Below are 15830 nucleotides of genomic sequence, written 5' to 3' on the forward strand. Positions count from 1 at the left end.
GTGTAAATTGCAAATTTCACCCATAAACTTTGGAAGTGCTTAAAATTTTCACCCTAAAATTTTATAATTTGAATTTAACCTCATGAATTTTGGAGGTATTTGAATTTTACACCTTAAAATTTAGGGGTATTTAGATTTTATTTCAAGGGGTGTTTGGTAGAGTAGTTTGAAAATTGTTATTTGAAATTTTTTGAAATACGTGTAGATAAAAAAGTGTATGAAAATGCGTATAATGTTGTTTAAAATATGAAAATGTGAGTTTGAACTCACTCACCAAACAAGCCCTAAAATTCTAAAACTTTATTGTGTAAAATCTATCCTTCAAACTTTAGAAAATAAATTTTAAATTCTGAAATGTCAAATATAAAATATAAACACTTCAAAGCGTAATATCTAAATCCTAAAATTTTAGAATATAAAATTTAAATAATCTCAAAATTTAGGACTGCAGTTGGCAATTTAGCCAAAATATAAAGTACAACTTTAAAAACTCCCTTTGCTTCACCATTCTCATTTCCAAACCCTGCTTCTTCAGCAAGCTTTCACTCCCTCTCGCTCTCTCTCTCTCTCTCTCGTCAATGGCTCGAAACAAGGTAAATTATCAGTCCCCATTTAGCTCTGCAATTTCTTCATTTTTTCACTTCGCATTGAAAATTTCTGCTTTTAATTCCTCTTCCATTTGTTACAAATTTCAATTTTTACGTTCACCTTTTTCTGCTTCAAGTAACTATATAGTCTGTGATCATTTTCTCTTTTTTCCCTTAAATTTTTGTGTCTGAAGCTATTAATTTTTTTAAAAAATAAATTTTATGCGTGTCCAAGCTGGTTTTACTTTCTACATTTCACGGGAACTTTGTTAATTGTTACCTTTCCCTCTCATTTGTTGCTTTCATTACTTTATGTTTCTATAATATATGATCTAATTTCACTTATTCAGTTATTCTGCTTGTTTATCGTTTCCATTACACTCTCTTTAGGGTTTAGGGTTTTAAGTTTAACTCACCTATATGTGAAAATTCATTCAAATTTGATGCTTCTCACCTTTTATACGTTGCTTGTTTGTGTGTGTATATGTGTTTTTGGGGTAATAGGAGACATTACTATTGTTGCTCGATGTGGGACCGTCGATGCACAGTGTTCTTCCCGAAGTTGAAAAGGTCTGCTCCTTGCTAGCAGAGAAAAAGGTATTGCTATTTGTGACTCTGAATTTTTTTTTTTTTTACCTTTCTGATGCACTGTGGGTGCATTGATCTAATAGTCTTCCTTTTATTTGTGCAGCTTATATACAGTAAATATGATGAAGTGGGTGTTATTTTGTTTGGAACTGAAGGTATGTTTTGGATTTCTAATGGATTTTTTGGGCAGTTGATGTAAATTGAAATTAATTCACTTCATGATTCGTCACTTGAAACACGGGGAAACTTTTATTACAATTTGTTAATTATGTGTAGTAAGAAAAGGTAGCATTGGAATTTCCTTTGTTATGTTCTACAGGTGTCTAGGCTCATAAGTCGTAACATAGAGTAAATTTAGATAAGGAAGAATCGACAACTTACTTGAGTTTCTGTTGGTTTATTGCTGATTTATTGGGGTTGTCTGCATTTTAGTAGTTTGCATATGTTTAGGAACTTTTTTTTTTAGGTTGGGGGGGGGGGGGGGGGGGAATATTACTTGTTAAGAAACATTACTTAGTGATAGTACCATTGGAATTCTCAGACACAAAAAATGAGCTAACGAAAGAAGTCGGTGGATATCAAAATGTAGTGGTGTTACGAGATACCAAAGTTGTTGATGGAGATCTTGTTGAAGCTTTACAACAACTCCCTCGGGGAACTCGTGATGGTGATTGTATCCTTTAATTTTTCTAGATTTTATGTTTTGAAAGTTTATGCTTTGCTAGTGTGTCAAACTACTATCGTCAATGTTTTCATTTTTACCACGTCTGCCTTAAATATTTTCATTTCTTGCATTGGGTTAAAAAAATGTGGTCTCTTTTCTTCTTCTGCCCACTGCAATTCCTTTGCTTCTAGGAGAGTAAAACTTTAATCACACATATTTCTGGCGAGATTTTTGTGTGACATATACTTGCATGTAATTATATCCTCTTTTGTTTATATATACACATGTATAAATATGCGTGAACAAAGTTCATGAATTCTGTCAAATACTGTGCCTGCATTTTGATAAATAACTGTGCTTTAACTTTAACATCAGTTAAAGGTTGTATGTTTTATGATTACTATATATATATTATCATATCTTTTTTCACTAAGCTTATGTATATTAGTACATATTCATTGTGATGGATTGTGGTGAACTTCATCTGAAGCTGAGGGAGATGCTTCTTTCGTGTAATTGTGATACACAATTGTTTTAGGAAGTTAATCTAAGTCAATAATTCATGCCATCAGCCTTTGGACAAAGTGGCATCTCCAGCCCCCATAACTATAGGTTGGTGGGTGTGATCATGGGTGCAAATATTGCTAGGTGTATGAGTTAATTGTTAAGCAAAAGGGCAATTCATATCTGCTGGATTATGTGCTCAATAATATGTTCTTGGCACCTTGACTTTGTTGGTAGTTCTTGATGCTATTATTGTTGGGATGGATATACTGATAAAGAAGTTTGGAGAAACAGATAAAAAAAAGAAACGTATTTGCCTCATAACAAATGCACTGTGTCCGATTAAAGACTCATTTGAAGGAACAAAAGAAGATCAAGTCATTACCATAGCTGAACAATTGGCTAAACATGGTATGGGAATGGAAAGTATAGTTGTGAGGGGAAGGCTTGCCGGGGATGCAAAAAAGAGAATAATGGAAGAAAATGATGTTCTATTGAATATTTTTTCACAGAAAACATGTGCAAAGTTGGTGTATGTCGAGAGTCCAACATCATTGTTTGGTGCGCTAAGAACTCGAAATATATCTCCAGTTACAATATTCAGGGGTGATCTTGAACTCAGCTCCAAAATGAAGATTAAGGTGAGATATTTGGTGTGTTATACAAGGAATTGTCTAGCATGTAATATTCCTATTTTCATTTTTGATAATCATTGAATGCTACTATTTACTATCCTAAATTACTTTTGCACATTATATTGAACTTGATAAGTTGATATTTCACACCTCTCAATAGTTATCTGTGGGCTCCACTTGTCATCAAATCTGCCATTGGATTATCGATCCTTGGGTGTCATGCGATCTTAACTGTTGTCCAACCCATATCTCACATTTTATTTTCTATATAAGATTAGTGATGTAAACCTAAATTTCGAGCTGTACATGGATGGGACTGGGGAGCTGTTGATCTGCAATCAACCTGATTATTAGTAAGCATCACGAGCATGGGAAGCACATGGTTTGACATTGTACCCTGAAAACTGAATTCCAAATTTCAAGTTGTGCATGAATGGGACAGCTGTTGGTCTCTTATCAACTCAGTAACTGTCAAGCATGGGAAGCTCATGTAATTGAACATTGGACTAGCTGAGAAATGAATTCTGCAAAATGCTGTTGTGGGTGTAAAAGTACTATAATCTATCCAACAGTAGGTGTAGTCTGGTCTACATGCATGAAATTTGGGATGGTAATTATTTTTGTTAACAATGAAACCCCCACCCCCCCCCCCCCCGGCACGGAAAAAAAGAAAAGAAAAAAGAACAGCCCCTTTTTTTGTATTTACTTTATTTCCCTTTTCATCTCCATCTATAGGCATTTGGCATTTGCTGTCATGACTTGGTACTACATTATTGGAAATTGTAGGCTGCTCCTATATGACTCTGTCCATCTAGCTATGTAATCACAAATTGTTGTGTATACATGTCTTAGTTCTTCTTTAAAAAGTAGTAATAATTAACAAAATTGTTCCTCCTGTATACTTGAATTGCATGATAGAATCTGTCATTATCTTTAGATTTTCTTTTACAAATTAGACACTTTCGGTACTTTTAGCATATTATGGCCCTGTTCTATGTTTTCGATATGGTTCCCTTGAGTTTATATATGTTTTATTTTATCTTTTTAAGTGATATCATCAAAATATGTTACTGTGAATTTGATTGCTACTTATCAAGGCCCAATGGAGCTGCCCTCATTTTCAGGTAGTTTATGCATTTTTTTTAGATTATTAACCATATTGTCACTAAAGTGCATTATTTTGATTTGATACCTGTAATTTTGTCACAAAGTGAAGTTGGGAGTGCATTATGTTATTCTTTGAACTGATAGAGGGTTAATGTGAAGTGCACTATTTGTGGCCATATATCGCAGTTAATTTTAGCTATCAGCATATTGTTTTGAGTTTCTGTTTGGTAATGGAGGTGCAGTGTACAAAATTAAAAAAATGTGTGATTGGGTATTAAAACAGATTTATAATGAGAATGAGTTGAAAAGAAAGCATCTGGAGATTGTGTCTGAAAGAGATCTCTGGAAGATCGGAAACATTAGACAATGAAGCCCTTGTTTTGATTTAGCATGTGTCAGAGCATATAAGCTAGATATATGTAATTATCATTCATTTTTACCTATATAAAATAAATAAATAAAAAGAAAAAAGAAGCTAGATCTATGTGCTATCTTTCATCCCAATACCAGGTGCTGTGTTAGCAAATTGAACAAGGGTAGAATAGCAAGAACCAGCTGAGGTTATGTTGTATATTAGGTAAGAGTTCTACGTAGGTTAAAGTGGTAGTTGCTTCCCATATTTGGCCGACAAGAGAATATATTAAGCCATCACATGGGTTGGTGGCAGTCTTGTTACAGACCATCTATAACACAAGTGTCAAACTTGTTTAAAGCTGGATGGATATTGATTTTCTACCAAGCACCTAGCATCTGGTGCAACAACCTAAAAGTTTCCAGAGTTAATCACCTTGCTGTGACTCATGCTTTTGGTCTCCAATCACAGGCTTGATGCTTTTAAATTTTAATTTCAGTGCACTGACCTGCTGTAAGGAACCTGTCTCTCCAACCCCCCCCCCCCCCCCCCCAAAAAAAAAGAAAAAAAGAGGACAGCATGTCCCTGCACTAGATTTTATCGCATGCTGCATTGTGGTATTACGGGGCCTTGTCAAGTTTTCTACCTTTATGCATAACATGGTTAATTGAATTTCTGAGGTTTCGATGGCAATTTGTTGCAGTTGCATATATATTCAAATGTGATTATTGTAAGTCTATGCCTTGTGTTTATAGTCTCTTGCCCAGAATTTGTTGTTTCATATTCTTAAAACTGTCCTATGCTCTTTGCACGTGTATATAAAAGCATACCAAACTTATCAATTGTTAATTGATATCCAGGTATGGGTGTACAAGAAAACGTCAGAAGAAAAATTTCCCACTTTGAAGAAATATTCTGACAAAGCACCTCCAACTGATAAATTTGCCACCCATGAGGTCAAAGTAGATTATGAGTACCGAAGTGTTGAAGATACTAGTAAAGTTGTACCTCCAGAAGGAAGGATTAAAGGATATCGTTATGGACCTCAAGTAGTTCCCATAGCACCTTCAGAATGGGATGCTGTCAAGTTCAAACCAGAAAAGAGTGTAAAACTTCTAGGATTTACTGATGCAAAAAACATATTGCGGTACAACTTTAACTGCTTTGACTTGCATACATATAATCCTTTTGATTAATATTAATTGGAGTGATAACTTTTGATTTGCCTTTTCTTTTTTCTTGACCGCCGTGAATATCAAGACATTATTACATGAAAGATGTCAATGTTTTCATTGCTGATCCGGGCAATACAAGGGCAATTCTTGCAGTTTCTGCCCTAGCAAGAGCGATGAAAGAGAAAAATAAGGTGGCAATTGTGCGTTGTGTTTGGAGAAATGGGCAGGGGAGTGTTGTTGTGGGGGTTCTGACACCCAACGTTTCTGACAAAGATAATACTGTAGGTTTTAATACGCATTCTTACTGGATCTTGTTATATTTGTTAATTTGTACATCTCTGCTTCTCATTTATTGATGGTTTTCTTTCTTGGTTAATTTTGCATGCTTGGTTGTAATTGCTGGGCAGCCTGATTCCTTTTACTTTAACGTGCTTCCCTTCGCTGAGGATGTTCGAGAATTTCAATTTCCCTCCTTCAACAATTTCCCGGCGTCATGGCAGCCTAATGAACAACAGCAAGAGGCTGCAGATAATTTGGTCAAGATGCTTGACCTGTCACCATCTGGCAAAGAGGAAGCACTGCAGCCTAACTTTACACCAAATCCTGTTCTGGAGGTACTCATTCTTGCAAATCTTCTGTCTTTATATATTAGTTTGACATAGAGTGCAAATGAGCATGGCCTATGATTATTAAGTATTTACAATTCTACCCCATTCAATATGCTTTGCTGGTTTTCTACTTGTAACTAATACAGGTGTTATATATTGTCAGCGGTTTTATCGTTATCTTGAATTGAAATCAAAGCACCCAGATGCAGCTGTACCTCCGCTTGATGAAACTCTCAAGAAGATGACCGAACCTGATCCAGAAGTACTTTCTCAAAACAAGTCTGTTATTGATGCATTTCGCAGGAATTTTGAACTGAAAGAGAATCCAAAGGTCATTTTTACTGAAGCACTTTCAAACAAAGAAAATATGTTATGCTATGAAATTAATAGTCACTAAATCTAATTTTATTTGGCTAGCAGCTGAAGAAATCAACTCGGCGATTTTTGCAAGAAAAACCATCTGGATTGAAAGAGGGAGAAGGTTGTGGCAACATTGCTGCTCAATCTGTTGATTCCATTAAAGATACATCTGTAGTTAAGGTTGAGAATATTGGGAATTTGACGCCTGTACAAGATTTTGAAAACATGATGTCACGTAGAGATGGTCCAGAATGGATTGGTAAGGCAATCAAGGATATGAAGAAGAGAATATTTGACTTGGTGGAGGACTCCTTTGAGGGGGACAATTATCCTAAAGCACTTGAATGTCTAGTTGCCCTTCGCAAGGGTTGCATCCTTGAGCAGGTACCTCCCTTCCAACTATATTTCTTCTGAACCCCAATTGATTTCAACTATGGTTTGATGATTTTATATATATATATATATATTTTTTTTTTTTTTTTTTTTGAGAATCTTATATATATATATATATATATAACTTTAACTTTTTACATTTTTTTGGCCAAACAATTTTGTTTTACTTGGATAATGGTTAAAAGGCTATCTTTCAGTGTTCCTGCACAGCCATATTAAATTTAAAGCTACAGTTACAGCTCTGTTATTTTGAGTTGTCTTGTGCTTGCTACCCTAGTGAACAAATTTTGGCAGGTGGACTACTAAAAATATATTTGCGAAAGGTAGCATGAGGTTAACAAAAGGGCAGTGATCTTTTTCAGTTTTATAACATTTTTCTTTTCACAATAATTTGTCTGTAATCCCTCCCATGTGTTATTTAAGGAGAGAATTCTCTCAATAGATGTATGTATACCTTAATTGTGTATGCTTAATAGCCTGGGCAACTTGGTGATCTCTTGGTCATATTTTGCATGTGTTTTGATGACTATGAACTATGGTTACACTTATACCAACTACTTACGAATTTCTATAAGTTTTTCCTATGCAGGAACCAAAACATTTCAATGATTTTCTACACCATCTTTGTAAATTCTGCCAAAAGAATAACCTTAATTGTTTCTGTGAATTTCTTGCATCCAAAGAACTCACCCTGATCTCCAAGACAGAAGCCATCGACAGGTTTTGTACTACCTTTTTCCCTGTTGTATTCAATTTTTGATTGCATACTAACATTTCTATTCTTGTCCTTCTGTATTATTCTCGTTTCTTGTGGCCGCTAATTTATTCTGTATTAATTTTTTCCTAAGCAGTGAAGTTACAGATGATGAAGCTAGAAATTTTCTGGTTAAATCAGAGCCAAAAACTGTGTGAGGACTCAAGTGGATCTCCGTTCTTGTAGTTTTCTACCATGTTGATGCTAATCACATTTGTGTATAGACGCCCAAGTTTTGTTAAGAAAATGGGGATTAAATTGTAAATGTCCCTCAAATCTTCAATTTTGGAATCTGCTTCAACCATGAAAGCTTTTTATGGAAACACATAATGAAGATGAATGTTTACAATTATTTCCTTTTTCTTTATCTTTTTTGGGTCCACAAGACTCATCTGGCTTGTTGATGACATAACGGGAGTCTTCTCCCATCCCCAAAACAACCATTCCTTGTCTAGCGCCATGTCCATAACTTGCTTTGGTAACTTCTTAGAACTATGCAAGCTCATTTGTTTGTGGCTTTCAAGTTACAACCTTTCTGGGCCTTGGTTTTTAACATTGAGGGAATGATTCCAATTTCGCCCATCACTTTTGTTTTAACCCAATGGTTACTTTCCCTCTTTTGTAATCTGGTGCTGCCTGCTTTGTTTGTTTTATAGAACAAGTAAACGAAACAGAATCCAGTGATGGTGAAGGAGGGAGGTAATTACGAGGAGCAATAAGAAGATGAGTTTCATCAACCCCTTCCCACCAAGCCATGGAAATTAAAGCATATAACAAAAGCGTTTTCAACCCTAGCAGAGCAATCACATAACAATAGTCATCGTTAGAGCTAAATCAATCACTTGAATGATAGAAAAGATTCATGTGGTTTGAGCTAAAGAGAGATGTTACGTCCACAATATTTTTACAACATTTTCACAACAAATTACAGTTGGTTAGTTGTTATTGGTTTAAATTTGAACCTAACACTAAGATTACTTTTTTGCCCCAACAATAACAACCAGTAACAACCTGCTACTTAAAATTTGTTGTAAAAATGTTATGGACATATCATTTCACTTGAACTAAAAATTGAATGGAGAGAGAGATATGACTACTCTTTTTGGGTTTGAGGGAAACAAAAACAGTTGAGTTGTTGGAAAATGAGAGTGTGTGAGAGAGGGAGGGACACTTACTGGAAATATTATTTAATAGAACTCGACATCCGTGTAATTTTTTTTTTATTAATATATATATATATATATAGACTATATAATTCATATTACAATTTCTGATAACAACACAAATTTAATGATTACAATAAATTCTTACAAATAATTTATGAGTAATCTACAATCATTCACTCAACCTTTGCGAAAGAATTATGAAGAAAACTTCAATGGTTTGATAAACCAACAGAAAGAATCACACCACAACCAGATTGGCACAAAGAGATTGCCCAAAAGATTTTGTTTTTGTTTTTCCTTGATTTAAGAAGCTTGGATAAAATTGACAAAACTGAAAAATAATAGTATATATATACTTTTCTTTTTATATTTAAAAAAAAAAAAAAAAAACAAAACAAACAAACAAACAAACGAACAAACTTGAGAGAGTAAATCAACACCAAGAGAGAGAAAGAGGACAATGGGTGGCCCTACCAACAGTAAATTGACAATTATAAGGTAAGTTGGTAGCATTTGGGGAAACAACATGACAATCGGGTGTGGAAACTGAATCAACAAGAGCTTGGTAAAAAATGTTGTGGCATATTGAGAGAGAGAGAGAATATACCTAATTGGTATTGGTAGGCAAAATAAAATGTGATGGTGACAATGATTAGGGGAAGAGCAAGGATAATAATGGATGGCTAGAAAAACATGTGAAGAGGGGGGATTTTTGGGGGTGGGGGGGGAGTCAAATCGAAAACAATTTTAGTTTGACTTGCATTTTCAACCAAGTCAAACACCCAAATATTTAGAAAACACTTTATACTGAAACAAACTAGGATGATCAACGACTTTGGTCATAATTGAATATCACATAATGTTCAAGACAAAAATTTCACGACTTACAAAAGTGGCAAATTATGATTGGTGCAGCACCATTTTCACTTAAACCCACCACTCACGAAACTTTTATTATACACCAATCATAGCATGCTATTGCTATCTCTCTCTCTCTTTTCTTTTTCTTTTTTTTTTTTCTTTTTTTTCCGAATAAAAAGTATTGTTGCACAAGTAAGAAATTACAAATTGGAGGCCAGGCACCTTCAAAAGAGAAGAGATTGCAGAGCAATCAAAGAGTTGCCTAGCAAAAGAATTTTGGAGAGACTATTAATCCATTATCCTAGCACACAGCCGGGGGGGAGGGAAGGGGAACTCAAAAGGTTTGGAAGTTAAATATATAATTAGTGTACTATTACCACTTCCTTCTAGAAAATTGCTATCTTGCCTTCCAAATGATTCAGAGTTAGAATCGAGAAAAGAATGAATTCTTGCCTTTGCTTAGACTCTATTTAAGGAAGACATTTTTCTTCTTTTAAGAACAGCACAAACTATTCAATAGTACCAAGTTACCAACAGATATATTATCATCCTATCAACCAAAAAAAAAAAAAAACAAACAGATAGATTCTCAATTTTAGGGACCCACTTGTTGCCAAACCAGATCATCTTGGCTATATTACAGAATTTGATTTAGTGTAGGGTTGTTTCTTCCTCCCCTCTACACAGGGGGCAGTTTAATTCTGAAAAATGGCCCTGAATAGCAACTTTAGCCCTCGTGGAGATTGTGTTTGTGGCAACTCTCCACAACATGCTATCTCTAGTGAAATTTTTTGTCACTATCATGTATATAGGCCATGTGGCCCAATAATTTAAAGAGGTACTGACTGAGGCACAAAGAAGCTATAATTTTTTTTTTTTTTTTTTGGTATTCCAAGCAAGCCATGAATTATATTGACCACACACTCAACACATTCTATGATATGCTCTTCCACTTTTGTTCATTTCATATGCATAAAGGTAGAATAGAAACGTTATGATATGCTTTTTGTTGCATGACACATGATATCAGAGCATAGTCTTATGAGATAGCCCCTTCTCTATTGCAACAAATTTCTGCATACTCTAGAACACATTAACCAATCTAGTTAAATTTGCAGCACTATAAGAACGTTGAAATGTTGTAATTTTTTTGGATTTGGTTGCACCAATATCTAGCCTTTGTTTCTTTTGCAAACCATCAAATTATCATGAGCATGGAAAAAGAAACAACTTGCTGGACCAATGCAACTCGAGAGTGGAGCATGTGGCCTACACGTGAGAGTTCAAAATTTTATTTAGAGAGAGCAACTTGCGAGATGATTTGCAAGACATACTGTCTAACTAGAGTGACAAAGGCTAAGAAAAGTAGGCCATGTGGAAAGGTGTGGCCATGTGGGTGGCTGGGTGCGATGAGGTGAGAGCTTGCAATTTATGGAATCCCACATCACCTGGGTGTGGGAAAGACCTTGTGTATGGGTTGAATATCCATCTTTGTGCTTGGAAAAAAAATAAAGCCATAAAGGGCATGGGCCCTAAAACAGACAATATTGTTGACATGAGGATTGGGGCATTACAATTGGTATCAAAAGGCCAAGAGACATAGGCCATGTAGATGGGTGTGGGTGTGAGGTGTGATAATGTAAGGGTTTGCAATTTACGGAATCCCACACCACCTAGGTGTTGTAAAGGGGTAGACCTTATATGTGAGTTGAATATCCAAAATATTAACAACGCTTTTTCCCTTACTTTTTCCTTGGGAAATTTAGTATTGTAGGAAATTCAATTATTTGAATCACTTGCAATACGTTTCCCGTACCCACAATATATACATCTCATTCCCACGTATTCTACCATTGGGAGATCAAATACACCCACCTTAAGAGTGTGAGAGTTGGGCATTCCTTTATGAGAGCCAAACACCTTAGTTTCCATACACTCATCCCTTTAACCATTGCCAAATCTTTGAGAGGAGATTAGTTCCTTCACACCCATCTTCACCTTAGTGTTGTGAGTGTTGTTTGTACCTTTAGGAACCATTGGGACTTAACCATCTTCAGTCGTGGAGGCTTAGTGGTGCAATCGGGTGGTGTTGTGGGATCCGGAAAGCTAGTTGAAGATAAGAGTCCCAAAAAGTCCATTGGTATTTAGAGCTTGGAGGGCTCAAGTGCATTGGGTAGCTTAGCCTTGGAGCGCATTTGTGAATTTGTGTACTACAACTGATTTATTGGTGGATTTTTTCTGGCTAGGAAGACTGTAGAAAGGTTTTTACACAAAGTACTCCAGTTTTCCTCTTAGATAACACACCAAATGTTATCTTCTTTTGCATACTCTTTACCATTTTCCCTTTACATCATTCAATTGAAGAAAATAAAGTCAATGCATGTTTGGCCATGAAGAAGAATGTGGATAAAAAGTATCTCTTTTGGTATTACTATTTTTTAGATCAATATGGTGATAAAAAGCAAATTTAATTCCGGTAGGAACTTGAAGATGAGGAGGCAATAACAATAAGTAGGGAGTATAAACTTGAGAGAAAATGTGCATAGTTGGTGCATTTCTAAGATTTTACTAATTGTATGTGGGCTTCTTCAAAAGCTGATTAAAGAGAAATAAAACCGTTCCCCTCCTTTCAATGAGAATCATCATTTGATATTTACTTTCTTAACTTAAACTAATGACATCTTGAGTCTAATGAACAATTATCTTTGTTTTATAATAATAATTGTGGGGACATTAGAAGGCTTTTGTCCGCTTTAGGGAGCCAGTCCCTCACGGTTTTGTCCTCGTCCCCGAGTGTGGTTGTGGGATTTTTGCCTTTGAGGTGATTGACACCTAGGCTCACCTTTGTCCCACATCGGTTAGAGAACCCTCCCACTCAAGGTTTATAAGCTTCTGGAGCAACCAAGAGTGTACCACTACTACACATGTGGGACAAAGGTGAGCCTTGGTTGCTCTAGAAGCTTATAAACCTTGAGTGGGAGGGTTCTCTAACCGATGTGGGACAAAGGTGAGCCTAGGTGTCAATCACCTCAAGGGCAAAAATCCCCCAACCACACTCGGGGACGAGGACAAAACCGTGAGGGACTGGCTCCCCAAAGCGGACAAAAGCCTTCTAATGTCCCCACAATAATAATAATGAAATTTATGAGTGATAAATGAATTCAAAAGATTGGCTTTATTAGCTTCTAAATGCGTTACTAATTACCAAAAATTTTAATCAACACTAGACATGAAAGATTTGACGTGTATATAAAACCGAAATCTAGTGCACATACATGACCATTTATTTAAAAGTAACTCAAATTCTTAATGAATAAAATGGCACATGGAAATCTCTTTTATTACACATTCATAAAGCTATATTTTTTGTTTCTTACTTTTGCATGAGGTCAAAATCACTAGTAGATATAATACCTCTTATCTCTGGAACTATGATTTCACTTTCTATGAGAGGTGAACACCATTTAAAACCTTGTGTAGCGACCCTAATGAGCTCTACAACTATCATGTTAGTGAACCACAAGAAAGAAGTAAGATTCACTTGTTAAATCGTGTTTAGTCATTTTTACTAACTCCATATTGATGGGAGTTGAAACATTGATAGCTTGTTTTTTTCGTAGTCCTAGAATGGGCCTACAGTACATGATAGTTCCAAATCTCAGTATCATTTCCATTTCTAGCTTTCTTGTTTATGTGCATCACTGGTTCTCTTTTGTTTTTTTTTTTTTTTTTTTTTTTGGGAATAAATTTGAGGAAAATAATTAAAAAATTAGGGTTATTTTTCTTAAGAGTAAATGAACAAAAAATTAAGGCTTATCATTTTGCTTTTTTGCTTTCATTATAATTAGGTCATAATAATTAAAAATGTTAACCTGGAGATATTTTTTATATTGTGTTCTCAAGAATTTAATAGTTTTATTTTATTAATTTTTCTCATAATTGTTTTCTAGTATACTATTCCTAACACAATTGATAATATTTTATTCAAGATTAAGATGATTGGTAAAATCATAGTAATGCAAATATTTTTGGCCTAGTTTTCTCATTCAATATTAATGTATATATTTGTTATTGTTTATTTTTATATTTATGTTCATACATATGTTCATGTTAAAGTTTGTAATAGCGTTTATGTCTACACATATATTTTGCATGACTATACATTTGTGTTTATGACCATCATTCTTTATTCTAATTTGTAATAGATTTTTTTTTTTATTTTTTTTTATTTTTTTATATTTGAATGAAGTGAAATCCGATGTGGAGTGTTTTGAAAAGTAAGCATGGAAAAAAAAAAGGTTGTTATGTTTAAATAGTACAACCTAAAGTAAGCTTAATGTTTACAAATTTTGCAAAAAACTAGTTTTACTTTTTTACGAAGGGAAATGTTAACCATTATCCTAATTAAGAACTATTTTTAGAAACATTTTACATTACTCCTGAAACTGTTGTTGACAGCTTTGAAAGGTAAAATTAGAATGATAAAACAATAAATGTTGTTAACAACTTTTTATATTTCCCATGAAAATGGTGTCAACAGCTTTTTATATTTCCCATAAAAATGGTGTCAAAACTTTCTTATTATGGTTTATTAACAATTGCCTTAAAAGCATCCGTTAACATAACCTTTTATGAAAATCCAAATCTAGTTTTAACTTTAAGGAAGGGAAAAAATGAAGGAAAAAATACGATAAAGTCACTCTATAAGTCATACCTCAGATCTTTAGAGCTGGAACGAGGCTTATGAAGATGGCAACAATTAGGAATAGGCTACCAAACACATAAAAGAGTCTTGAAAGGTTAAAGTTCATTTGCATAAGTAATAAAAGAAGCAATAAAAGTTTCACATTCCCACTTCTCCTGAGGATCTGAGCTAAATCAGATTTCTCAGTTTCCTCGTAGATTTGAGGATTCATTTTGTGAATGAATAGCACAAATGCACAAACTGTGTATGTAGGCAATAATGTAAATATTTACAATAATTAAAATCAATATATTACTAAAAGCTGAAGCGTAGCGTTTAATGCTGCTGCGCTCACGTTAAGCCACGTCAACGTCCACGTCATCATCTTTTTTTTTATTTTTTTTTTCCATTTTCTTATAATTATTTATAATTTTTTTTTATTTCATATTTACACTTCTCCAACCTTTCTTCCTCCCTTACCTTTTCATCTCCCCACTACTTCTCTAACCTTCCTCCTCTCATTCTCTCACCTTCTCATCTCCCCACTACTCTCTACATTAATATCATTCTTCATCTTTCCCTTCATCTTCCTCTATTTTTGTCTCTTCTTATTCACACTTTCTTACTATAAATCAATCAATATCAATATATTACTAAAAGCTGAAGCGTAGCGTTTAATGCTGCTGCGCTCACGTTGAGCCACGTCAACGTCCACGTCATCATCTTTTTTTTTTTTTCTTTTTTTTTTTCCATTTTCTTATAATTATTTATAATTTTTTTTTATTTCATATTTACACTTCTCCAACCTTTCTTCCTCCCTTACCTTTTCATCTCCCCACTACTTCTCTAACCTTTCTCCTTCTCTCATTCTCTCACCTTCTCATCTCCCCACTACTCTCTACATTAATATTATTCTTCATCTTTCCCTTCATCTTCTTCTATTTTTGTCTCTTCTTATTCACACTTTCTTACTATAAATTTGTCACTATCTCATTCATTCCATGCATAGTTTTTCCTTACAAAAAAAAGGTTCTCTCTCTCTTTCTCTCTCTCTCTCTCTCTCTCTCTCTCTCTCACACACACACACACACACAATTTTTGAGTGGATTTTTATTTTTTATTTTTCTTGCATCTTCGCTTTAGGTTGATAATTTTTTATATTCTTTAATCTACTTTAGGTTAATGCGATTCAGTTCTCTCTCTCTCTCTCTCTCTCTCTCTCTCTCTCTCTCTCTCTCTCTCTCTCTCTCTCTCTTTGATTGTTAAATGTTATCCTATTGCATTATAAAGGATTAAATATAAAAATATAATATTATTCTAATACATAGCATGATTTGGATAATTTAATTTGGTAGCTACTGTAATTTATAGCATGATTTTTATAGTGCTCAA

The 15830-nt window shown here is 34.4% G+C and overlaps 1 protein-coding gene across 2 annotated transcripts; it reads left to right on the forward strand.

Moving 5' to 3' along the window:
- The first annotated feature begins 468 nt into the window (after positions 1 to 468).
- Positions 469 to 8079, forward strand: LOC126697102 (ATP-dependent DNA helicase 2 subunit KU80). 2 transcript variants are annotated; one of them, XM_050393946.1, is made up of 12 exons: positions 469 to 593; positions 1092 to 1184; positions 1279 to 1330; positions 1717 to 1848; positions 2581 to 2984; positions 5298 to 5584; positions 5698 to 5893; positions 6020 to 6226; positions 6384 to 6551; positions 6641 to 6964; positions 7549 to 7693; positions 7825 to 8079. In XM_050393946.1, the coding sequence occupies exons 1-11, from the start codon at positions 579 to 581 to the stop codon at positions 7666 to 7668; spliced, it is 1998 nt and encodes a 665-aa protein (XP_050249903.1). In that variant the 5' UTR covers positions 469 to 578; the 3' UTR covers positions 7669 to 7693; positions 7825 to 8079. The 2 variants fall into 2 exon arrangements, with proteins under 2 accessions (XP_050249903.1, XP_050249902.1); XM_050393945.1 differs by having other exon boundaries at positions 7563 to 7693.
- Positions 8080 to 15830: the final 7751 nt, after the last annotated feature.

This window comes from Quercus robur, chromosome 8 (assembly GCF_932294415.1).
Source record: "Quercus robur chromosome 8, dhQueRobu3.1, whole genome shotgun sequence".
Classification (NCBI taxonomy): Eukaryota; Viridiplantae; Streptophyta; class Magnoliopsida; order Fagales; family Fagaceae; genus Quercus; species Quercus robur.

Excerpts from the sequence above, each read along its gene's own strand:
- LOC126697102 (XM_050393945.1), top strand. Across the intron at positions 5,894-6,019 it reads TTTCTGACAAAGATAATACT|CCTGATTCCTTTTACTTTAA; the intron begins GTAGGTTTTAAT and ends ATTGCTGGGCAG. Across the intron at positions 7,694-7,824 it reads AAGACAGAAGCCATCGACAG|TGAAGTTACAGATGATGAAG; the intron begins GTTTTGTACTAC and ends TTTCCTAAGCAG.